Below are 24,620 nucleotides of genomic sequence, written 5' to 3'. Positions count from 1 at the left end.
ACTGTCTTGGCAAACACAAATTCCCAAACCTGATTTTTGACAGTTCATGAAAGTGCAGGAGTGATTAACCCTTCTCTTCCTTGGTTCGGCTGAGAGGCAGTGACTGGTCCAAGGTCACCCAGGGGGTTGCATGGCTGAGTGAACCCTTGTCTCCTAGGTTTTGGTCCAACACACTAACCACTAGGCCACACTGCTTCACATTATTGTTAATATACTGTTGATAGATTCTGGGGAAATGCTGTTGCTTTATATTATGTACTGTATCCCACCTCTTTAGGAATGATTTATTCATTCTTATTTCTTATTCACCATAGTGAACAAAGGACTGTATGCTGCAATCCCTTACCTGGGAGTAAGTCTTATCAATCCAGTGGATGAAACTTATTTCTGAGTTGACATGTGTAGGATTGCTGTGTGAAACGGCAGTTATCTGCACACCTCTCTGTGTGTAGGTGGTTGGACTTTTTCTAATTAAACATTAGATAGGATCAGCTTGCACATCGCCATACCAAAATACTCAGGTTTAAAGTATGAAACAAACCAAGGGTCAGATTTCAAATCTCCAGGTTTAAAAATACATGCCATGAAGCAATATAAAGATAACCTGGAAGATTGCAACAGAGGTAAAATCTGATAAGAAGCCCAATAAATGTTTACTTTCCATACATTTAGTCAGATGCAGAGAATTTATAAATAGGAACATCACTGTATCAAAGTTTGTAGGTCAAGGGCAGTACCATATATTTTTCCATTAAGTCTATCAGTAATAAAAAGTTGTGTGTTTTACCAATAAACTTCTTTTTTAAAAAAGGAAACGAACTTTCCCCCATAGTATCAAGGTCTTTCTTTTACATGTCAGCAGAAAAAGATGCATAATTACAAATGTATATATGACCAGTCACACCTGTTGCCTTTAGGTTAGAAAGTTTCATTTCTATGGAAGTCAGTAATTACATATTTGTTGACCAGATGGGAACATTTTCTGAGTGATACACTGCAGTGAATTAACATAGTAACTCCAGTACTTTCCTAAAATGTATCAATATTTTAGTATTATTGAGACTATGATCACAAATGGTGTACCGTGCAATATTACTTGCAATTGATTATTCCACCAAATAATGGTTTAAGTTCTAAAGCAGAGCACAGCTCAAGCCCCAATAACGCTCTACACTTGGTTAGGCAATGATATAATTTGTCCAAACCAGAGCGTGCATGTGCATAATAAACTCTGAGACTAACTAGGTGGATGGGCTCTTAAAAACGATGCAGCCAGACATTTAAAAATATCTTTTAAAAAGTGATAGTTCACAGCAAACCAAATTTAAACGAAAGGCAAGTACTAAAGGGGGAGTTTCCTGTAGATTTAATACAGGGATAACAAATAATCAACACAGCCCATCTTTCAAAGGAACAGTGGCAGTTGCGTGGACAGGCGGAGTCCCCAGATCCCGCGCGGTCCCCCCCGTCATGTGGAATAACGACTCATGACAACGTGCTATGGGATTAAATTGGCCACAACTTTATTAAATTTCAAATGTGGGTAGACCTTGGCTCAGGCGTTGGGCGTTCTCCCTCCCCAGTCCCCAGCCGGGGACCTAGGGAGCATCAGGGTTATCCAGTGGGGGGGGGGGGGTGGGCCGGCTCTGGAGAACATATGTTCAAGCAGAGATAGCCGCCCCCGTAACGCTGCCGCCGCAGGGGAGAGCAATGACGACCTTTTGGCGTACGGTCAAAGCCTCCCTTCAGAAACCCCTTTAACGGGGAACCCTGGTATCGCCGCCGCAAAGAGGAAGATGGACAAAAGGATTCCGCCCAGTTGTGACGTTTTGCTACGGGAAAGGCGAAACCTGCCAATGCAGGGAAATTCCTTTCCGGCCCTTTAACAGCGACCTTAACGTAGCAGCGCCCGCATACCTGTGAAGAAAAGTTAACCTGCAAAACCTGTGAAGAAAAGTTAACCTGCAAATAAGACATTAACTGAGGGTGGGTAGGGTGGGAGAAGCTCTGGAGCCAAGTGAGGATTCCCAGGTAAGATCCTCCCTCTATTGTGTGGGCAGGTAATCCCTCCCTTACCTGGCCTGGTCTCCTTGGCAACGCTTCCCCCAGGGGGGATTGGACAAGTGACTGAAGTAGGCAGAGACCTCCAGGTATCCCACCTGAGGGAAGGTAAAACAAGCCTATGCTGATGGAGCCGCTCCAGATCTAGGGGCTGCGCGCGTCCATGTAAAGGGCGCCCCCCGTTTTAAGCGGGGAGCGGTCATTCTAATATCCCTTATCCAAAATACTTTAAAATAGAAGGGAAAAAGAGGGACTTTGAGCTTTTCCTGGCTGGTGTCACTTTATCTATATGGGGATAAAAGTCTGGGCCAAGGTTCTGGTTGTTGACCTCAAGTGAATCTTCCACACTTTAATTCCTGATCTGGCAAGTTTCAAGAATCGAATGTTTCTAGTTGTCATGTCATAATCCTGCCCTAATCACATGAATCATCAGAATAATCTGAGAAGACTTCCGTTTTTTCTTCAAGTGCATGTAGATAAAGTATTTAATGGGTTTATATTTTCATGCAATATATAAGTATAATGTGTGTGTATGCACGCCACTCCTAGGGCCAAACTAGGCAGGATGACAGTTTGCAATTTTATTTTCCATTTTTGAAAAATTTCTACACTGCCCTTGGGTCCCAGGGCAGCTTCCAAAATAAAAATCCTAACATAAAATAAAAGCCATGTTGAAAAAATATATGCTACGTCTATTCAATCATGATAACAGTAGCATGAGATGGGCTTGATTTAAAAACAGATGGATGCAGCAGGCAAAAATAATTTTAAAAGTAGAATAAAAACAGAATAAAAGTACAGTGGAATAACACAAGACTTTGTCATCCTTCTGAAATGCAAAGGAAAAGTGGCAACTAAGCCTATTTTGGGAGGTAGTTCTGCAGTCTGGGTGCCAATATCAAGAAGGTTTGCACTCCCTTTCCCATCAATAATACCTTCAAAGATGAAAATAATACTATAATATAACACAACAACAACTCATCCATCCAGAATGCGGCAGCTAGACTGGTGACTGGGAGCAGCCGCCGAGACCATATCACACCAGTCCTGAAAGACCTACATTGGCTCCCAGTATGTTTCCGAGCACAATTCAGTGTTGGTGTCGAGCTTTCAAGCCCTAAATGGCCTCAGCCCATTATACCTGAAGGAGCGTCTCCACCCCCATCATTCTGTCCAGACGCTGAGGTCCAGCGCTGAGGGCCTTCTGGCGGTTCCCTCACTGCAAGAAGCAAAGCTACAGGGAACCAAGCAGAGGGCCTTTTCGGTAGTGGTGCCCGCCCTGTGGAATGCCCTCCCATCAGATGTCAAAGAAATAAACAACTACCTGATATTTAGACGACATCTGAAGGCAGCCCTGTTTAGGGAAGTTTTTAATGTGTGACATTTTAATGTGTTTTTAATCTTTGTTGGAAGCCTCCCAGAGTGGCTGGGGAAATCCAGCCAGATGGGCGGGGTAATAATAATAATAATAATAATAATAATAATAATAATAAGTTGTTGTTATCATCCTGTTCAGAAGGCAGGGAGTTACACGTGCAAGGAGCCATTACCAAAAAGGCTCTTCCCCAGACCCCTACACTACATGCTTATCCTGTGTTGTAGTCACTAGGTAAAGGTAAAGGGACCCCTGACTATTAGGTCCAGTTGTGACCGACTCTGGGGCTGTGGCGCTCATCTTGCTTTATTGGCCGAGGGAACCAGTGTATAGCTTCCGGGTCATGTGGCCAGCATGACTAAGCTGCTTCTGGCGAACCAGAGCAGCGCATGAAAACGCTGTTTACCTTCCCGCCGGAGTGGTACCTATTTATCTACTTGCACTTTGATGTGCTTTCAAACTGCTAGGTTGGCAGGAGCAGGGACCGAGCAACAGGAGCTCACCCCGTCGCGGGGATTCGAACCGCCAACCTTCTGATCGGCAAGTCCTAGGCTCTGTGGCTTAATCCACAGCGCCACCCGCGTCCCCGTTGTGGTCACTAGGAGGTCCTTAATTGCTAATCTTACAGCATAGGCAGATTGATATTGAAGAAGGCATTATTGCAGATATTCAGATCACATGCTAGTTAGGGCTTTAAACATCAAGGTAAGTGCCTTGAATTGGAATGCAGAAAACATCAGTGTAGCTGCTTTAAGACAGAGACCATATGCCTGCAGCTTGCTCTCCCATCAGCAATTTGAACTAGTCGCACGGCTAGCATCCCTGACAGATGGCTGTCCAACCTGAACACCTCAAGTGAAGGAGAACACAGCACCTTTTGAGAGAGTTATTTCATTGTCAAATAGCTCCTACTGTCAGGAAGCTTATGCTAATGTTCAGCCAAAACCTCCTCTCCTGCAATTTACACTCTACCCTTGGGAACGACAGACAAAAATCTGCTCCATCTTCTGCTTTGCGGTCCTTCAGATATTTGAAGACCGCTATTATGTCCTCCCTTAATCTTGGACGTTGAATCCCTCGTCTCCCTGGTTCTGCTTCTGTGTACCTGATGCAATTGGTCATTATCCTTCTTAAAACGTGGTACCCAGAAGTAGAAATTGTGCTTCAGATAAAGAACGAGGGAACAATTCAGCTCAGTTTAAAGATTTAAAGATGAACGTGTTCACACTTTCCAAAACAATACACGAAGCAAAATACAGCGGTCCTTTGAAATCCAATCTTCTCAGAATTTTGAAATGCGGTTCTCCTGCCAAGTGATGTGCTCCAAAATGCATATACTAGTGTAAAGTGTGCATAGCAATGCATACATTAGTGAAAACAACATTCAAAAATGCATAATATTGGGGAGGATTGCTTGCAAAAACATGTATATTATGCAAAATTGCAATATATAAGGATATATTTGCACAAATATACTTAGAAATTTTAATGTGGACTTTTTTTTAATCACTGAGTGACGTGAAGGGCTGAAGACTGGAAAAATGAGATGAAGAGAGTAACGAAAATTGACAGATTTGTCCGATTTTACTCTAGATGCAGTCTCTGACCAGTGTAGAATGGAGAGGAACTATGACTTTCTGACCCCATGCTCCCAAAAAACCATGAGCAGCAACTCAAATCTTTTTAATTTGATATGAATGGTCAAATTATTATAATCCTGTAAATATCTATGAAGCAGTGTTCAGTCTCACCCTTCTCCTTAATTTCTGGCGTTGACTAAATTGTACCCGTCTTATTGGTACACTCAGTGGCGTAGCGTGGGTTGTTAGCACCCGGGGCAAGGCAAGTAATTTGCACCCCCTAACCTGTGGATTTGCGCCCCCTAACCCGTGGATTTGACCCCCTAACCCCCAGATGTTGCGCCCGGTGCGGCCGGCACCCCCTGCACCCCCCACACTACGCCACTGGGTACACTTTTGGTGAAGTTCAGCTTCAAACATTCTTCAATTTCAGAGTTTCTAAGTTTACAACATTCCTCTTCTAACAGTGACAAGAAGTGGAATATTTAACTTAAGATTGCATTGTGGACAGGTTGAATTGTGTAGAAATGTTCAGGTAAATAAAAGTATTAGTATTTTTTTCTAGTTAGCTGCCTTTATTTGAAATAGCAGTATGTATCTTCTCTGCAGAATATACAGTGGTACCTCGGGTTAAGTACTTAGCTAAAGTGGTGCTTCAGGTTAAGAACAGTTTCAGGTTAAGAACGGACCTCCGGAACAAATTAAGTACGGTACTTAACCCGAGGTACTACTGTATTTGCACATAACCGGGGGTCACCGTTGCAGAATTGAAGGTGAGTCACCTCTTCACCCCCAGGTCATAAGAAAGACTAAAGGATTCTGACCAAGGCCTAAATTGCCAAAGTTGCAGCGCAGAAAAAATTCCTTCCCACCTCTGAATATGGCAACTGCTGAGAAACCATAGCAAAGTCTGCAAATCTGAAAAGGAAAGGTTAAAAGAAAATAATGAGAGCTACAGTGATTCCTAGAGGGTGGGCTAGGTGGTTGATGCTCCTCGCCGACTGAGCGGCTGAGAGAAGCGTCAGCCATCTTTTATGCCCGGGGAGCAGACCTAAATGAAAACTGCAAACCTCAGGTCTGCTCCCTAAGTCCCAGGCTGCCGCAGAATGGCCAAATTTGAACTGAGGGCCTGGCGATGCCCAAGATGCTCAACGGTGGCCGGGGGGGGGGGGAGAGCGAAAACAGCCTCTACAACATGGCAAGGCTCTGGAGGCAACAGCCACACACAGAGAATTGGACAAGTGACCATTCTCATCAGGAAAAACTCTCTGACATTAAGAGCTGTTTGACAGTGGAATGGACTCTTGTGAGAAGTAGTGGACTTTCTTGGAGGTTTTCAAGCAGAGGTTGGATGGACATCTGCCATGGATGTTTCAGACCCTTGGCATCCCTTCCAACTCTACAATTCTATGACAGCATCTTAAAAAGTAGAGACATAACCTTGCCAACAAAGGTCCGTATAGTAAAAGCTATGGTTTTCCCAGTAGTGATGTATGGAAGTGAGAGCTGGACCATAAAGAAGGCTGATTGCCGAATAATGGATGCTTTTGAATTATGGTGCTGGAGGAGACTCTTGAGAGTCCCATGGACTGCAAGAAGATCCAACCTATCCATTCTTAAGGAAATCAGCCCTGAGTGCTCACTGGAAGGACAGATCCTGAAGCTGAGGCTCCAATACTTTGACCACCTCATGAGAAGAGAAGACTCCCTGGAAAAGACTCTGATGTTGGGAAAGACTGAGGGCACAAGGAGAAGGGGACGACAGAGGACGAGATGGCTGGACAGTGTTCTCGAAGCTACCAGCATGACTTTGACCACCAAACTGCGAGAGGCAGTGGAAGACAAGAGTGCCTGGCGTGCTCTGGTCCATGGGGTCATGAAGAGTCGGACACGATTAAACAACTAAACAACAACAATGACCATATTCACCCTCTGTCCCTAGGACACACCCTTCACCAACCCAGCTTTTGCACCTTCCTGGAGAGTTTTTGCCTGGCTGGCACGTTTCCTTCAACTCAGTGCCTCTGGGCACATCCATTGCTCTGCCAACTATTTTCTCTGGTTCTTCCCTCTCCAGCTTGCAGTCCCGGAAGGTTGCAAAGAAGAGAATGATTCGACAAAGTTTTCCTTCAGATTTTCACATACTTGGCACTTTATGAATAAAGCATTGTTTTGAGATTGACTTCTCAAAACAAGCAGATGAAGCTCCTTAGGACACTTTTTTTGGTTTGCTCAATATCCGTCTGTATTACTTAACTTTTGCGCTGTAACATTGGGGAGGTCACCTCAACATTAAAAGACTAATCCCAAAGGCTTATTTTTCACAATTATGAGTCAGAGGTGTTTGCCCCTAAACTTCTCTGGTCATTTACGGATCTTTTACCTTGTTCCTCCTTTCTTCACATCTGACTAAAATTCTGGCATAAATTCAAGGTTGCCTTAGCAACAGATAGTGTCATCTCAACCTCCTAAACTCTAATGGGAATGGGGATTGGTTTGGGTGGTGACCAAATATAGTAAATTCCAGAATTCCCATGCAGAAGAAGAAGTTTTAGCAAGTGTGGTTTTTTAAAAAACCCTCATATTGCTTTGATAAAATGGCTGCACTTGCCAGAATTTCGTGTGTGTTTTTACATCTGTTTGACCCATTCAGTTCTCTTATTCTCCTATGCAGGCATCTGGTTTTCTCGAATTTGCATCTAATTCTGTTTATTTCTATAATGTGTAAATTATCTTTCCATTCTTTCCAACACTCCAAAATCTGTATGAGGTATTTTGAATCACAAAAACCTGTTTTGCCCTGTCTAGAGAACAGATTCTGACCATTTTTCACTACATTGAACTTTCAAAATTCTGATAACTTCAGTATTTGAAGAACAATTTTGCATGACAATGGAACTATATCAATTTATTTACCCCTGTGCTTGGAAGTGTACTTTCTTGGGGTGGGGGAAGAGAAATTGATATTTTGAATAATTATTTTATGTCATTAGATCTATTCTTTTTAGAACATTTATAAACTTTTTTCCAAAGTAGCAAAGAAATTTAGAAGAAGGTGCAAAATAAAGCAAATAGAACCAGAAACCTGCCAAACATAAATAATAACCAAGTTTACCACATTTAGAAGGGTTGTGAGAATAAATGAAGTTTAAGTAAAAAACCATAGTTGCATATAGTTTGTTCACTAACAACTCAGTTTAACCTTACAAGCTGTTTTCACACAGTGGCTAAAAGTATGATCCACAAACTAAGAAGTTTCAGGTTCAAATATTTTTTTCACCCCAGAACCTACTCACTTTGGTAAGCTACTGTCTCTCAACCTTGACCTCCCTACATCAGGAAAATGATGATGTTATCATAAATTGCCTTTCAATATCGTAAAGGTAAAGGGACCCCTGACCATTAGGTCCAGTCGCGGACGACTCTGGGGTTGCGGCACTCATCTCGCTTTATTGACCGAGGGAGCTGGTGTACAGCTTCCGGGTCATGTGGCCAGCATGACTAAGCCGCTTCTGGCAAACCAGAGCAGCGCACAGAAATGCTGTTTACCTTCCCGCCAGAGTGGTACCTATCTATCTACTTGCATTTCGACGTGCTTTCGAACTGCGAGGTTGGCAGGATTTCAATATTGTAGCAGGTATTAATGGGCAATTGTGCCATAGGTAATTTTAGACTCTGGACTGAACTGTCTTAGGGGGATCTATCGATGGCAATGCATATTATTTCTGTTGAAGATGTGGTACCCAGCCACGCAGTGCACTAATCTCTCTGCATCTCTTGCTTGTTCTGCTGAGTGGGACATTGGACTTCTGCCCCCAAGTCCCGCTTTGCTGTGATAGTGACTCTGGAATCTTTTGACACCTAAAATATGCTATTGCTGCATGCCACCTCAGTCTCCAATCGGTGATACTGTACATGTAATGATGTGTGGGATTCAGCCAGATAAAGGCTGCAAAACAAGTCATAGGCCTTAATTATTTCTGCGACACCCATGGCTGCAGCAAGATGATGTCACCATTACATGTGAACCAGTCCTGGGTAAATTCTGCCAAATACTGTAGCGTAACCAGTCCACATGCATGATATAAGGAGGACAATAACTAATCTGTTGTGTGTTCCGACACACAGAAGGAAGATGAGTGTGCTTGCCAAAGGAAACTGCAGTAGATGTTGCTAAAATTTACAGGGAATTTGAAGCTTCCTTTGGTCTGTCAGTTTGAGCTTTGTGCGACTCCTATTTACAAATTAAGGTATTTACTGGCAGTACAATCGCAACATGGCACATTTGGGAATGTGTACTTACTTTGAGTAAAGGGGGGGTAAAGGGCTCCCTGACCATTAGGTCTAGTCGCGGACGACTCTGGGGTTGCTGCGCTCATCTCGCTTTATTGGCCGAGGGAGCCAGTGTACAGCTTCTGGGTCATGTGGCCAGCATGACTAAGCTGCTTCTGGCAAAGCAGAGCAGCACATGGAAACGCCATTTACCTTTCCGCCAGAGTGGTACCTACTGATCTACTTGCACTTCGTGCTTCCGAACTGCTAGGTTGGCAGGAGCAGGGACCGAACAACGGGAGCTCACCCCATCGCAGGGATTCAAACTGCCGACTTTCTGATCGGCAAGCCCTAGGCTCTGTGGTTTAACCCACAGCGCCACCCATGTTCCCACTTACTTTGAGTAATACCATGCAAACACTGTTCTACTCGGACACTTACATCACTGGTAGTGCTTCCAGGTTGTGCTCCAAATCACAATAACCCAACTAGCTGCAGAATTACTTTGTCCTCATCACTTTGATATTTCATTGCCAGATATTGGGATTGGATTTGGAAGGTTTGGATATAAATGCTTGCTCAGCCCTGAAGTTCAACGGAACAACCATGTCACCACCTCTCAGACTACTTGAAGGCTTGTTCAGAAATAATAATAATAATAATAATAATAATAATAATAATAATAATAATAATAATAATTTATTATTTGTACCCCGCCCATCTGGCTGGGTCTCCCCAGTCACTCTGGGCGGATTCCAACAAAGATGAAAGATACACTAAAATGTCACATATTAAAAACTTCCCTAAACTGAGCATTATTTAGCTGTTAATCCACTGTTTCCCCTTCAAATTAATCAACACTTGCACAAATCTGCATTTGCATATGAGGAACAATTTAGGTCTTTCCCCTCATATCAATAGGCATTTCCTTATGTGCTTGTCTCTGCCTTCTAATTTGTTTATCCTGTCATGCTGCTTAAGGACCTTGTTTTTTTTAAAAAATCATTTCCCCATCTGGGAAGTGTTCAAATGCCTACAGTTAGGCAATTGTAAATTCTCAGCACACTGTTTTTAATGCGGTTTGCTTGCGCAGTTTTCTCAGTTTTGTGCAAGGCTGAGGGACCAAAACGCCGGAAATAATTACTAGCCCAGCTGGAAAAGAAATGAAAACATGAGTATTGGCCATGGAAGAGGAGTAGCAGGAAGTTACAGTTGATCCATCGCCAAAATAAATTGCCTGTAACCCTGAGTGAAGCAGTTCGGAGCCCAATTCCCCCCAGTTTATCTGACTATCTATGTATTGGGTGAACCTAAATTTACAGGGAGAAGGCATCAATATTGGTGTTTGAGCGTAACATCATGTGGACCGTGCAAATTAAGTGGGAACGAAAACAAAGTGGACGAGCTCTTATGTACTGTTGTGATGGCAAAATGAGGCGAAGGCATATTCTAGTTTGCCTGGAAGCCTTCAGCTAGGGTGGAGGAGAACGTTAATTATATTGTTGACCATGCAAATTGAACACCCTTAATCCAGAGATCCCCAGCACTCATTGGCTAGCTAAGGTGCAGCAGCAACAAAAAAAACTGTCTGTGATGCATGCAAAGGTAGACAGTTCTGTTTCCACCTACTCTAGGTGTGATCCACTCAGCAAGCTAATAGAGATAAAGGTGGGAGGTGCACTTGCTTATTTGGAGAGACATTGGAAGTTTTTGAAACACTGAAGATGGTTTTGGATGTAGGAATTTTACTGAGCAGAGATGTGTCTCAGCGGTGACTGACTAGGTATGTACACCAACTGAAATTCAGAACAATAAAATAGAGCAGTCCCAGTACTTTGCAAGTGACTTGCTTGTGAAAGACTGTTTTTTCCCCCAATACGAATCAGCATTGTGAACTTTCTAATTTGCTTACTTACCTTGCGATTCTTTGATGTCATTTGATTTCTGGCTTTGCCGGGGTACGATTACCCGGAGCGCATATAAATTTTTAAAATCTTTTCTAAAGAAAGGCAGTAGGACAGCAGCAGCGGCAGCTGAAACAAAAGCTGAAGTTTTTCTACCTCAGGAGAGCGAATTATGACATCATTTCGTTTTGAAAGGGGTTCTTAACGAGTTTGGAGAGAATTAGACTTGCTTTTTATCTGATCTTTAAAAAAGAAAAGAAAAAAAAAGATCTGCAGCAAGATAAAACAGTGCTCTACCAGTCAGGACAAGTTTTTATCTTAAATGAAAAAGAATAACAAAGGATGCAGTGGCTGGCAATTTAGAAGGATGGATGTAATCACCTTTAAACTTTGAAGCACAGGACTATTAAAGTTCCTTCTTTATTGCTGATGCTAAAAGTGCAAAGGAACTTTGTGCTGCCTGAAAAACTTCAGCAGGTAGGCAGAGGGTGCAATTGGAATTTAACCTGTGATGAAAGCAGAAGCAGGTTTTTGCCCAATACCTGCTCTCTCTATATATTGTAGCTCCCCACAGAGATACCTTTGTAAATCCTTCATTGTCTGCGAAGGAAGGAGCAGGTGAGTAAAAGGAAATCTGAGCTCAAACTTTCCATTGCCTTTATGCTTTCATTGATGTTTGCCTCCCAGATGCTCCTCTTAACTACCTACCAGATATAGCAGCCTGTTGTTCCAGTGCAGGAAATCTGAAAATTATATGGAATTCTGTTTTGAAGTCTTTTCTTAATTGTACGTCAACTGAGATATTGTAACCCATAGAGGCAGCCCACATTTATTAACCATAAAATAGCTCTTGGGTGAAGAATGTTTGATTTCTAAAGAGCAAACATATTCAAAGTACGGGATGTTCATATCAAATGTTGGGTTTATTTTTTATTGTTTGTACAGAACCCCCCTCCCCTCATTTTTTGGAAACCATTTTTAAAATATATTTCAAAACTTAAGTTTTACTCAGAGTAGATTCTCTAATATGAATGAACATGTTATGGCCATTGCTTTCAATAGGTCTACTGTGAGCAAAACTTTGCTGAATACCTACCACAATATATGTCTCGTTGCATTTTCAGGGTATTCGCAAAAAGATGCTTTTTCTGTGGCTAATTTGCTTTGATGCACTGAGATAAAGAGGTTACACTGTGCTAACACTGTCAGGTGAATATAACATTAGGCAGACATCCACTGAGATCAGGGTAATGGTTTTTCTATTAGATCTGGGTGCTTTCTTGAAGTGGTCATTACGTTTTCTTCCTTGGGATTCTTTACTTGGGTTTGAATGTACTGTATGTTTTATTCAGAGTGCTCTTATGGCCCCAAAGGATAAAAGAGGAAAGCAGCTAACATGATACTTTTAACCGGATCTTTATCTACCGTGAGAGTAGGCAGGCTTTTGAACTTCACAGACATCTTCCTCAGTGATGCAATCAGAGACCTCAAGATCCGTATTTAAATTTTGGGCATTGCACTTCCCCTTGCCTGCACCGAGAGGAACAAATTTAAATGCCGATCGGTCACTGGAGCAAGAAGAACTTGTCCCAGCCAATTTAAACTGGTGTGCACACATGCTTATTAAAATTATGACTTGTTGTATCATGTGCAGCGCTCTCTCTCTCTCTCTCTCCAGTGACATCACTAGGAGGGCTGAGCTGGGTAGGAAAAATAAGTCAACACCTTTTAAGTAATGAAGAAACAAAACACTTTTTAAAAAGCTGAATCTTTTAGTCTAATATTACAAAATTGAGACAGCTGAGCTAGATTCTCGTTTGGTATAAAGTTGCCTCATCCTGGAGCCATTTGTTGATACAGGCTGACTTGCACGAACTTTTTTTTTTTTTAATGTGAATTTGGCAACACCGCATCGTTTGAGCAGCAATTTTGTCTGCTGCGTCTTGGAAACATTAAAGTGCTTATTGTTATTCTTATTGAATATTTTTTTATTGCTGTGTGTGTGTGTGTGTGTGTGTGTGTGTGTGTAGGTACACCAACGTTTTATTTTCCAAGCGATGCTATTTCTGTTTTGAGATCCTAGGATGGAGTGGATAGCAAGTTGTCTTTAGATGATGGAGACCCAAGCTAAAATCTCTGCCCAGCCGTGAAGTTCAGTGGAGGACCATGACACAGTCCTTATCTCTCAGTCTAACCTACTTTAGGAGGTTATTGTGAGGATTAAAGGGAAATGGAGACACACAGTATATGCTATTTTAAGCATCGCGGAAGAAGGGCTGGGAGAATAACTTGTTAATCCTCCTCACAAAAACCTTGCGGCTAAAGAGTGTAATTTGTCCAAGCCCACAAAATGAGCTTCTGGAAACTTTAATATAGGTCTTTAAAGCCTAAGTAGGATGAGGTTCCTGCTGGATGTCAGTAGTTCTTCTTAGCTGTTTTGTGTGGCAGGAGAATTCCTGTGTGGCACGACAAAAAGCACAACCTCATGGACACAGATTCGAATAAGAGGCAGAATAGTGAAGGGAGTTTTGGGATCGGTTTCAGGAAAGCTATAATCAAATGCTTGCTCAGCCATTAAACTTGCTGAGTAACCTTGGGCAAGTCACGGTCTTTCATCTTTATGTACCTCACTGGGTGAAATTGGGAGAACCCCATGTACGCCTCCCGGAACTGGTGGAGGAAACTTTGCATGAGGATAATTGACAAAAGACAGGATAATTGGCATGAGTAATGAAAACTGCAGTTCAAATAGATTTCTGCAGCCAAGTACGTTTTCACAAGCATCCATACCGTGCAAGCTTTTACCATGGAATGTATTCCTGGCAAACATCGCTTTTGAAATGCAAAAATAAATAATAACAAAGATTTAAATATTGCTTGTGAAACCAGTCTGACAGCAGGTGTAGATAATCCATAAACAAATCGTAAACAACGACAATGAAGAAGGACCAAAGTGGCCAATCCCAGGTGACAGTCCAGTAGGCATTTTGGAACAATTAGTTGTTTTTCAAGCGCAACTCAATTACGGCAGTCCAGTCTGGAGGTTACGGAAACATTAATGTTGTTCATTAACTGGAAGGCCCTGACTGCATAGACAGTTGGCTTGGAGGGAACACGCATTGAAAATGTTCAACGCTTCTGTTTCTTCAACCTTGACCATGGAAAGTTAGCAAGTGTTAATATGTCTCTCCAAAGGATGCTTCAGGCCAAATATACAAGGTTTTGTTTTCCTCTACTTTCGTGAATCCTTCAATATCTGAAGAGAGTATTCACATATGAAACTCTAACTGCTTGCGGAGTTAATAAGTGGTTATGATTGATACTACTTTTCCACAGGAATCACCACTCCTGGTTTTGCTTCAGTTTCTCTTCGTCTGTTCCCCTGTAATTTTGAGTTTCCCAAATTGGGTTTCTTTACTGTATTCACTTGAAGTACAACTTGTCCTTTCATTGGGCTGTCATGGATGGCAAGCCCCAAACAATGCTTGGTAGTCAGATACAAGTCACTGGTTTTATACCTCTTTGTGTTATACCCAGGGGAGTACAAACAACCTCTTCTATGGGAGGGGAAAAAACACCGTGAGGAATCTAGCCAAAGAACGCTGACAGTGATACTCCTTGAGAGCCAATAAGTCATATTAAGGCTATTAAAGCTTGGGTATGATCCTGTCAGGTAGTTGAGTTCAACAGGACAGAGTTTCACCCCATAGTTTATTCTCCCGCTAGAAGCACTTTCATATGCTTGACATTGTTCAGTAGGAAATATTCGCTGTTATACATAAAACAGAGTGAACTTCCATGAAAAATGAGGCGCAAGGTGGCTGAATGATGTTGTTAGTGTTACAGACCCTCTAAGTGTCCTTATTTTCCAGGGACTTTCCTGATTTAGAAAAGCAGTCCCTGTTTCTGATTTGATCCTGGAATGTCCCACTTTTCCTTAGGATGTCCCTACAGTGGTACCTCGGGTTACATACGCTTCAGGTTACATACGCTTCAGGTTACAGACTCCGCTAACCCAGAAATAGTACCTCGCGTTAAGAAATCGTGCTCCAGTGGCGCGGCAGCAGCAGGAGGCCCCATTAGCTAAAGTGGTGCTTCAGGTTAAGAACAGTTTCAGGTTAAGTACAGACCTCCGGAACGAATTAAGTACTTACCCCAAGGTACCACTGTATTTTCATTGGAGAAATGTTGGAGGGTATGGAGTTATCTGACCCCTGAACTGTCTGAAGGCATCCTGTATAGGGAAGTGGTTTGGTTTTTGTTTTTTAAAAATGTTTAATGTTTTATTATGTTTTTATGCATGGTGGAAGCTGCCCAGAGCCCTGGGGCAATGCAATAACATGCGTGGGGTATAAATAGTAAAATTATCATTATGGAATGGGATGTCACTATTTCCACCAGAGAAATGTTGGAGGGCATGGTGTTATGCGGAGTAAGAATAATAATTTTTAAGTGTAGACGGTTCAAAGAGTTTGGGCTGCTTTGTGTGAGTTGGTTGGGGGGCTTTCAGTCACCACTATTTTTTTAATCTGAAACTTTCCAATTCTAAAAATAACCTATTGTTCTTTAAGTTGCATACACACCATACATCTAAAGCATACCCCTCTAAAAATGAAAAAATTCCTGGGAACTGTAGTTTGTTATGGGTGCTGGGAATTGTAGCTCTGTGTGGATAAACTACAGGTCTCGGGATTTTTCTTTTTCTTCTGACGGGTGTGTGCTTTAAATGTATGGTGTACTTTAAATGGCCTTCAATCAGTCCTGTAACAAATTAAAATTAAATACAACAAATTAAAAACCCTGGGTTTTGATAATTTTTAGGTGGGGCACTTATGCTTTAGTTTTTGAAAGTACACTCTCTAGTCCATGGGTAGGCAAACTAAGGCCCAGGGGCCGGATCCAGCCCAATCACCTTCTAAATCCGGCCCACAGACGGTCCAGGAATCAGCTTGTTTTTATATTAGTAGAATGTGTCTTTTATTTAAAGTGCATCTCTGGGTTATTTGTGGGTCCTGCCTCGTGTTTTTATATTAGTAGAATGTGTGCTTTTATTTAAAATGCATCTCTGGGTAATTTGTGGGGCATAGGAATTCATTCATTCCCGCCCCCCCGAAAAATCTAGTCCGGCCCCCCACAAGGTCTGAGGGACAGTGGACTAGCCCCCTGCTAAAAATGTTTGCTGGCCCCTGTTCTAGTTGCATCCTGGCTCAGGGATGGAATGAGAAAGATTGGTGGAAAAGTTGTAGAGAAGGACTAGAATTCAAAATCTGCAACAAATCTGCCTGTGAAACTCTAGTCCCAGTTACATATTGTCCTCATTCGGACATAACACTAAACTACAGTTTAGAATTACAAGGCTGGGCAAACCTCAGGCTCATGTATCTGCCATCTCTTCCTCCGACAAGGAAGAGATGTGCTTTTCTGCAGCGCATGACTAGAGAAGAATCACTGTGCTGAAAGCGATGGTGGTAAGAAGGGCTGAGATCTCACTTTGGTACTTGTGAGCTAAGTCGAAAGCACAGTAGCTTGTTAACTGGACACCTTTAGAATAAATGTACACCTTTCATTCTATTATAACACGATTACTATTACGTTAACTGTGTTTATTTGTGCTGGTTTGTGATCACTGTCGTCAGCAGCGTAGCAAGTCGGGGGACCTGAAGACCGCCTTTTGGACAGGTCACGTACTAAAGAAGAGACTTTGTACCTCTTCAAATTAATGCAACCTCAGGGTTACAACATAAAAGGAAAAGAGATTGGGAGGGAGAAAGAAAAAAACAAACCCAGACACTAGTTCTTGATTAGAGGGTTCTTGTTACTGCCAAATGGAATTGAAAAATTTAAAGGAAAGGAGGAGTAAAAAAAAAAAAAGGCTAATAACACTTTAATGTTCACAAGAATGAGCTAGTATCATTCCAGGAAGTCAATGGAATAATTAGGAACCAAGAAAGGGAGGAGGAATAAACCAGCCATTAGCACTGTCATTTTCTAAAAAAGATGAAATAAATGAATTAACACTGAGAGCATAATCCTGCACATATTTCCTCTGTTCAGTGCTGCCTTTGTTCAGTAAAGATGCACAGGAGTTCAGCCTAAAACTGTCCCCGTTTAGGTGACATTCAAAATGCTTAGAACTATGGTATTTTCCTCTTTAGAGTAGTAAGAGATGAAAGAGTCGAAAGTGAGAGACAATTGTTCATTCATTATTGCGTTCATGCATGATTGCTAGATCGATAAACGGGTAACTGTTTGGGTTTGTTCAGATATTTATTTGTAATGTGGAATGTGAGCTACCTTAGTTAAAATAAAGGGGTTGGGAAATATGTTGTTGGTGGCATGGCATTGTATAAATCCCTTGAGGAAATGGCATTGGTTCATACAGGTTAGTATTCAGAGTTGATTGCCTCAGATTCATATAATTAACCCTTTTGCATGGAAATGCCTTGGCTCTGACCTTTCGTTGGTGGATCATCTCTTTGCAGGCGATGGCTCCAAGGCCTGAGCTAGCAGGAACAGACGCAAGCAAAGCCCAAGAAAATCAAGTCATGTCGGACAGAGCAATGAACAACTCAAAAGGTACATAAACAGTTACCATCCCTATTCCTATATATCCTACATTAACAATCTGTTTAGAAGAATGTGAGTTTGTATACTCAAGGATAGGTAGGAAACAGTTATTGACTTGCTTGTTGGTTCTCTCAGGTGAAGCGGTTCCCGTAGGAAATCAACTGGAACTTTTGCCCGCTTACTCCACCATTGCCTTGGCAGCAGAACCAGCGCCAGAATTTGACCCATGGAGCTTGCCAGAGCTCCAGAACACAGGAGTAAAGTGGTCAGGTAAGAACCTGTCGTGGATATTTATACTTTCCCACCTTAATTTGTGCTTCCTGCATTGCAGGGGGTTGTTCTAGAATGGGGTGACCAACTCCCAAGAGACTGCGATCTACTCAAAGAGTTAAAGACTGGCAGTGATCTACCCCCTTTTTTGGAGTTCGGGTCAAAGTTTTTGAGCTTTTTTTTTTAGGAAGAAAAGCCCTGTTTTCTGGGCTTCAGGGCAAAGATGTTGAGCCTTTTTGAAGAGAGACAAACTTGTTGAGCTTCTTTGGGGGGAGCCAGTGATCTGCCAGTAATCTACCCCACATGTCCAGTGATCTACTGGTAGATCACGATCTACCTGTTGGACGTGCCTGGGATCCTCCGGGACCCTTCCAACGCTATGGTTTTCAAACGTTAGCTTTCTAGAAAAAGGGACAGCAAAGGCCAGGTGGAAGTTGTTTTAATCATTGGCTCTGAATCTTTGTGCCTTTATTTACCTATCAGTACACGGGTGGCGCTGTGGGTTAAACCACAGAGCCTATGACTTGCCGATCAGAAGGTCGGCGGTTCGAATCCCCGTGACGGGGTGAGCTCCCGTTGCTCGGTCCCTGCTTCTGCCAACCTAGCAGTTCGAAAGCACGCAGTGCAAGTAGATAAATAGGTACTGCTCCAGCGGGAAGGTAAACAGTGTTTCTGTGCGCTGCTCTGGTTTGCCAGAAGCGGCTTAGTCATGCTGGCCACATGACCTGGAAGCTTTATGTTGCCTCCCTCGGCCAATAAAGCGAGATGAGCGCTGCAACTCCAGAGTCGGCCACGGTGGACCTAATGGTCAGGGGTCCCTTTACCTTTACCTTTAACACCAAACTATCTGTATTCTCTGATTTGACATGCTTTGTTTTAAAGGTGGACAGCTGAGCAGGCGAAAGAGCAAATCAATGTATCTGCTAATGAAAGGTCTCCCATTGAACATGTTGCGTTTCCCATGTTAGGGAAGCAGGGGAATTCTCTCAAGCTGCAACCTTCTTTTCCATTTAGGGTATTCAAATGCCACTGGGTTCTGCAAGCAGGTTGTAAACAAAATTGGTATTGCTGTTGGCAAACAGATCACCTTGGGCTCTAAGCTGTGTCCATTTTTGATGGTGTCAATGCTGACCTTACTTCTCAACAATTCATTCCATATCTGTTGGTTTCTGCTGGTCTAGTAATCTCTCAAAGGTGGAAGGATGCGCCTTGTTATTCTAGGGAAAGTCATGTTCATTGCTGTTTCCGAAAAGCTGGCACTGCTCTCCAATTTTTCTTCTGCTTGGGCAGTCATTTGTGATTTACATGACCAAACTCTTATGGCTGACACATTCCCACTAAATATGTGTTTATTTGGCAACATTCAGGATCATTTGATATGCTTGGTACAAATATGAACCTTGTCTTCCACTACAGAATATATTGTGCACCACCCATTCTTTTTAAAAGCTTTCTTTGATTGCTATTTTATTATTTTGTAATTGTATTCTTCCTGCTATAGGGACATGGGTGGCGCTGTGGGTTAAACCACAGAGCCTAGGACTTGCCGATCAGAAGGCTGGCGGTTCGAATCCCTGCGACGGGGTGAGCTCCCGTTGCTCGGTCCCTGCTCCTGCCAACCTAGCAGTTCGAAAGCACGTCATGTGCAAGTAGATAAATAGGTACCGCTCCAGCGGGAAGGTAAAGGGCATTTCCGTGTGCTGCTCTGGTTCGCCAGAAGCGGCTTAGTCATGCTGGCCACATGACCCGGAAGCTGTACGCCGGCTCCCTCAGCCAATTAAGCGAGATGAGCGCCACAACCCCAGAGTCGGTCACGACTGGACCTAATGATCAGGGGTCCTTTACCTTTATTCTTCCTGCTGAACTCAGAGGCAAGACGTAATGCCATGTTGTCCAAAGAGCTCAGAATGGCTTCCATGTGGATTACCAGGCAGACTCCATTCAGGAATCTTAACAAGCTCAGAAATCCTTTGTTTTCGCAGTGGCTCGTGCCTCCAAACCATTATTTGGCCCCAAAGTCTGTTTCATTTTCCGGATCCCTTTAGTCCTTTAGTGAGGTCAAAGGCGGTTCTCCACTTCCTGTGGTAGGAAGATCCCCATCGGAGCTGCTTATGTTTTGGTGACAAATGGAAGTTTAGAGTTGTGGACTGGTTCTGTAGAACCCTCCTCTACCCATGGAAACACTTTACCTTCTGTATTTTCAGGGGTAGAAACAAGATGGAGAAGCCAACTAGGCAATTCCAACAGGCAAAGACACCACCTATTAGGGACATACAGTGAATTATTTAAATACGTATCGACCTGTGCTGATGTGTACCACAACAGGCAAATTCAGCGCGATCTTCCAACGCTTAAAAGTGCATGGGAACTCTGTTGTAATAATCTCCTGCCCCTTTTTGTTTCAAATTAATGATGCTATTTTCCTAATAATATTATGAAATTTCAGTAAAAACATAAATAAACTTTATCATTCTCACATTTTGCTTTAAGTAGGGTGAGAAGGGGCAATTGATTTTGTTGTTGTTTTTTAAAAAATCTTATTGGGTTTTTATAGCTTCATAAGAATCTTTTAGCTATAGTTAAATTTTAATAATGAGAACATTCCTTCTGGTTTATCATCCACCAAACTCACAGCATCAGCCTTGACTCCACAGACTTGCAGGAAACCGATTGACTGCTGAAAATCAAGTATTAGATTCTTTGCTGTTTTGTATATCCAAACTTGTTTTGTGTTTTGCAGAGCTGGATGCGAAAGGCAAAATATTCCGTGTGACAAAAGGATTTGGAAAGTTTGTCCTCTTACTCGTCCTGCTCTACTTTTTTGTCTGTGCCTTGGATGTGCTCAGCTCAGGCTTTCAGTTAGTAGGAGGTAGGAAAACACTTTCATCATGGTTACCTAAGTCTCTGTTTCTGTAAAAAGGATCTTGTTGAGTTAAGCCTCACCCCTCCAGAAGAGCCCACTTCAAACAGATGAACAGAAAAAGAAAGTGTCAGTAAATGAATGCTGACGCCCCTTTATTTGCAAAGGCGCCTTTTGTTTTCAGCATTCCAAGGGGGTGTTGACATTGCTTTATTTTAGCTTCAGGTATTAGTCTTGCATGGTATAGATGCTGTCAGTCATTGGGATGAATTATAAGTCAAGCTAGACTGTTCTATGGAACCTTAAACTTTTTATAAAGGCGTTATGTAGTGTGAGATTTTGTGGGTAAAAAAGGGGCTGGGGAAACCCAGCCAGATGGGTGGGTATGAAAATATATTATTATTATTATTATTATTATTATTATTATTATTATTATTATTATTATTATTATTTATTACCACTTTACAGATTCATGACAAAGGCAGTGAACACACACACACACACACACAATATTCTATGGTTCTATATAGTGATACCTTTCCCAAAACCCTGCAGCTGCTGTCAGAAAGGGGAAGAAGAACAAGGTCTACTGTTTGTTGCTGTCAGTAGTATCTGGACAAGGGATCTCCCACACATCTGCTTGTCCCATGCCTAGAAAGTACGGCTCCAAGCAGTTTCCCTCTTGCCCCTCTCCTTTATAAGGGAAAACCTGCTCTTTAGCAATAGATAGGAACAAACAGCAATCCGGGGGAAACCCAAATAGCTGTTTGCTTCGATTGAGCACCAAAGAGTGGTTTTAATTGGGGGGAAGGAATGGGACAAGAGGAAGTGTCGATATAAGCCCGAAGTCAGGAGTCCTCAAACTTGGCCCTCCAGATGTTTTTGGCCTACAACTCCCATGATCCCTAGCTAGCAGGACCAGTAGTCAGGGATGATGGGAATTGTAGTCTCAAAACATCTGGAGGGCCGAGTTTGAGGAAGCCTGCCCTAAGTCTTGGGGTGGTTTTGCCTTTGCATCAGAGCAAGCAGTTATTTTCTCTTCCTTACATGAATGAACGGCAGCCAAAATATTTTATACAGGAGGCATAAGAGTTGGGTTCTCTGGGGGGTGGGGGTAATCTCTATTTAATGGCTGATGAAATACCTTTGGTGAGTCAATAATCACCCCTGCCACAATACGCAGAGCTGCCCCCTGGCCTCTTCATCCTGCTCACAAAAAGCACGACAGAAAATTGGAAACTGGGTTTTCTACATATAGGTCTTCTTCTTTGGCGATCACTCGTAGCCAAGTAAGATTGTCTTCCATAAACATGGTTTTAACAATGAGTCCGTAAGTGACCGTGGAGGCCAGTTCTGGATCTACACATCCTTCCACAGTGGGGACATGTGTTTCTGGTTGGGAGTTGATCACGGTAAGGGTTTGCCAAGCGTGCCTTCCTCTTAGCACGTTTCTCCCTTTTGCCCTGAGTTTGAGCTTCAAAGCCCATGACACCTTTGGTCAAGGCTGTTCTCCAATTGGAGCGACCGCAGGCCAGTGTTTCCCAGTTGTCGGTGTTTATACTACATTTTTTTAGATGTTGGAACCATTTAGAAGTTGGAAACTGGGTTGTCTGCATATAGGTAGCAATTATGTTATTCAAAGACACAATCTATCTTTTTTTGTAGGCAAAGCAGCAGGGGACATCTTCAAAGAAGGCTCAGTGTTAGCAAATCCTCTTGCAGGCGTAGTGATTGGCCTTCTGGTGACAGTCATGGTGCAGAGCTCAAGCACGTCCTCATCCATCATCGTCAGCATGGTGTCCTCTTCAAGTAGGTTAATGGTACAAAGGTTTGGTAGTTAATGGATGTTTTAGTTGAAATTCTTGCATTGCAGGGGGTCATCCCTTGGGGTCTCTTCCAACTCTACAATTCTATGATTATAACAGCCATACAAGAAATATTTAAAATAAATAAGCAAGTATTAGACATCACCCCAGAATTGGCCCTACTAAACATCTTCCAAGACAACAATGCCCATTTACACCACAAAGAACTCATAACCCACCTACTTTCAGCAGCCAGAAACACCATAACCAGACACTGGAGAGACCTATCAGGAGTAAGCATGGACCAATGGTACCAAATAGTATGGGAAACAGCCCTACTAGAAAAATTAACCAATAAACTGAAACTGACACGGGGACAAACAGAAGAAGATGCATTTACCCCGGTATGGCCCCCCTTTATCACATACACAGCTCAACAAGACAATGACAACAATCCACCAACAGCATACAAATCAGTATGGCTAACCTGATCCAAAACACCCACCCACCCCACTCACACACAAAAACAAAGATCACCACAGCCAATCACAAACAAACAACCACACCCTAGGCCAACCCCAACCTCTCTCACCACCGAAGGAACACAAGTGAACAGCACAAGCAACGCTGACACCAAACCCTACATACATTGAGCATAATAGAAACATCGCCACCCCACCCCCACCCATCTTCCCCCCCTCCACCTCTTTTTTTCTCCCCCTAATGTCTCAACAAATGAAACGGATTTGTAAAAATGTTACATGGAAAAAATACGAGAGACATTACACATACTTTGGTAAACCAAGAAAATCTTTAATAAAAAAATAAAATAAAAAATTCTATGATTATAGATTTGTACAGGTCATCCTGAAAGTTGTGCACGCACAAATATAGAGAGCAAAGGGGATATTGGAAGAACATTTTCATAAAAAACTACTATGGGAATATCATATTGGAAACAGGAACGGATATTGGGTTTGGTGTGCCTTTCCCCGTTGTAAAGATAGGAGGAAGTACACCTGACAGAACGTTGCTTTTCTGAGCAACTCTTTTAAGTTGTGTGAGACTTGGTCTGGATTTTGTAACCCTGGGTAGGAAAGGACTCTTAGGAGCAATGTTGTGGGAAGAGCCAAGGTCAGTCTGTGGTTGCAGAGCATTTATTTCAATCATTTGATCCAGGGGGAGGGGGGAAATGACAGGGGGGAAGGCAACCCTGCAAGTTTAAAATATAAGACGGGGTCTAAAATATAAGACATAGAAAAATATTTTCCTGTTGGAAATTGGGTTGTAATGTTTTGGCAGATGACTTAGATCCGAACCCCACTGTGATCTCATTTAGCCATGTTCTAAACTCAACAGTTGGTGCTTTCTCCATATTCTGATTAGTGCAAAACAAGCTTTCTGATCCTCAAGTTAGTTACTTTTGTGTCTCAAGAACAAAGGAAGGTCCTAAGTTGGTTCAATGTACTGTAGATGCCAACACTGCCCATCCCTTCCATTTTTCATCTGTTGCTTCCAATATCTTGCAGTTCTCAGTGTTCGGCACGCAATTCCGATCATGATGGGAGCCAATATTGGTACTTCCGTCACAAACACCGTTGTGGCCCTCATGCAAGCTGGAGACAGGAACCAGTTTAGAAGGTACCAGTGTTTTAAACTTAAGCTACAATTGATTATAGGAGCAGGTTGTGATATTTAACTGTAGAAATTCCCAAAATGTATGCAATGACATTTTTATTTATGCTGCATTACAGTATTGCATGATATTCTGTGAACCCCCCTGAGATCTTTTGATGAAGCATGGTATATAAATTTGATTAAACAGTTTCTTTTACTGGGCAGTTGAGAAAAACACTGATTGCTTCCTATATTATCTATAAAATTAAAATAGTAAACAAATAAATTAAAGTACGCCACTCTGTTTTC

The 24,620-nt window shown here is 42.4% G+C and overlaps 1 protein-coding gene across 1 annotated transcript in view; it reads left to right on the top strand.

The window, feature by feature from the left end:
• Positions 1-10,901: 10,901 nt before the first annotated feature.
• The window catches only part of SLC34A2 (solute carrier family 34 member 2), a 28,313-nt gene continuing 14,594 nt past the window's right edge, over positions 10,902-24,620 (top strand). Inside the window, exons 1-6 of the mRNA XM_081924491.1 lie at positions 10,902-11,071; positions 17,675-17,768; positions 17,895-18,029; positions 20,770-20,898; positions 22,555-22,698; positions 24,224-24,335. Of these exons, the coding sequence (XP_081780617.1) occupies positions 17,678-17,768; positions 17,895-18,029; positions 20,770-20,898; positions 22,555-22,698; positions 24,224-24,335 (611 nt within the window). The 5' untranslated portion in view covers positions 10,902-11,071; positions 17,675-17,677. The remainder of the gene's footprint in view (positions 11,072-17,674; positions 17,769-17,894; positions 18,030-20,769; positions 20,899-22,554; positions 22,699-24,223; positions 24,336-24,620) is intronic.

The sequence above is a fragment of the Podarcis melisellensis genome (genome assembly GCF_964234715.1).
Source record: "Podarcis melisellensis genome assembly, chromosome: 9".
NCBI classification, from domain to species: Eukaryota; Metazoa; Chordata; class Lepidosauria; order Squamata; family Lacertidae; genus Podarcis; species Podarcis melisellensis.
Note: the sequence above shows the minus strand (reverse complement) of the source record. Positions and strands in the feature narration are given on the sequence as shown.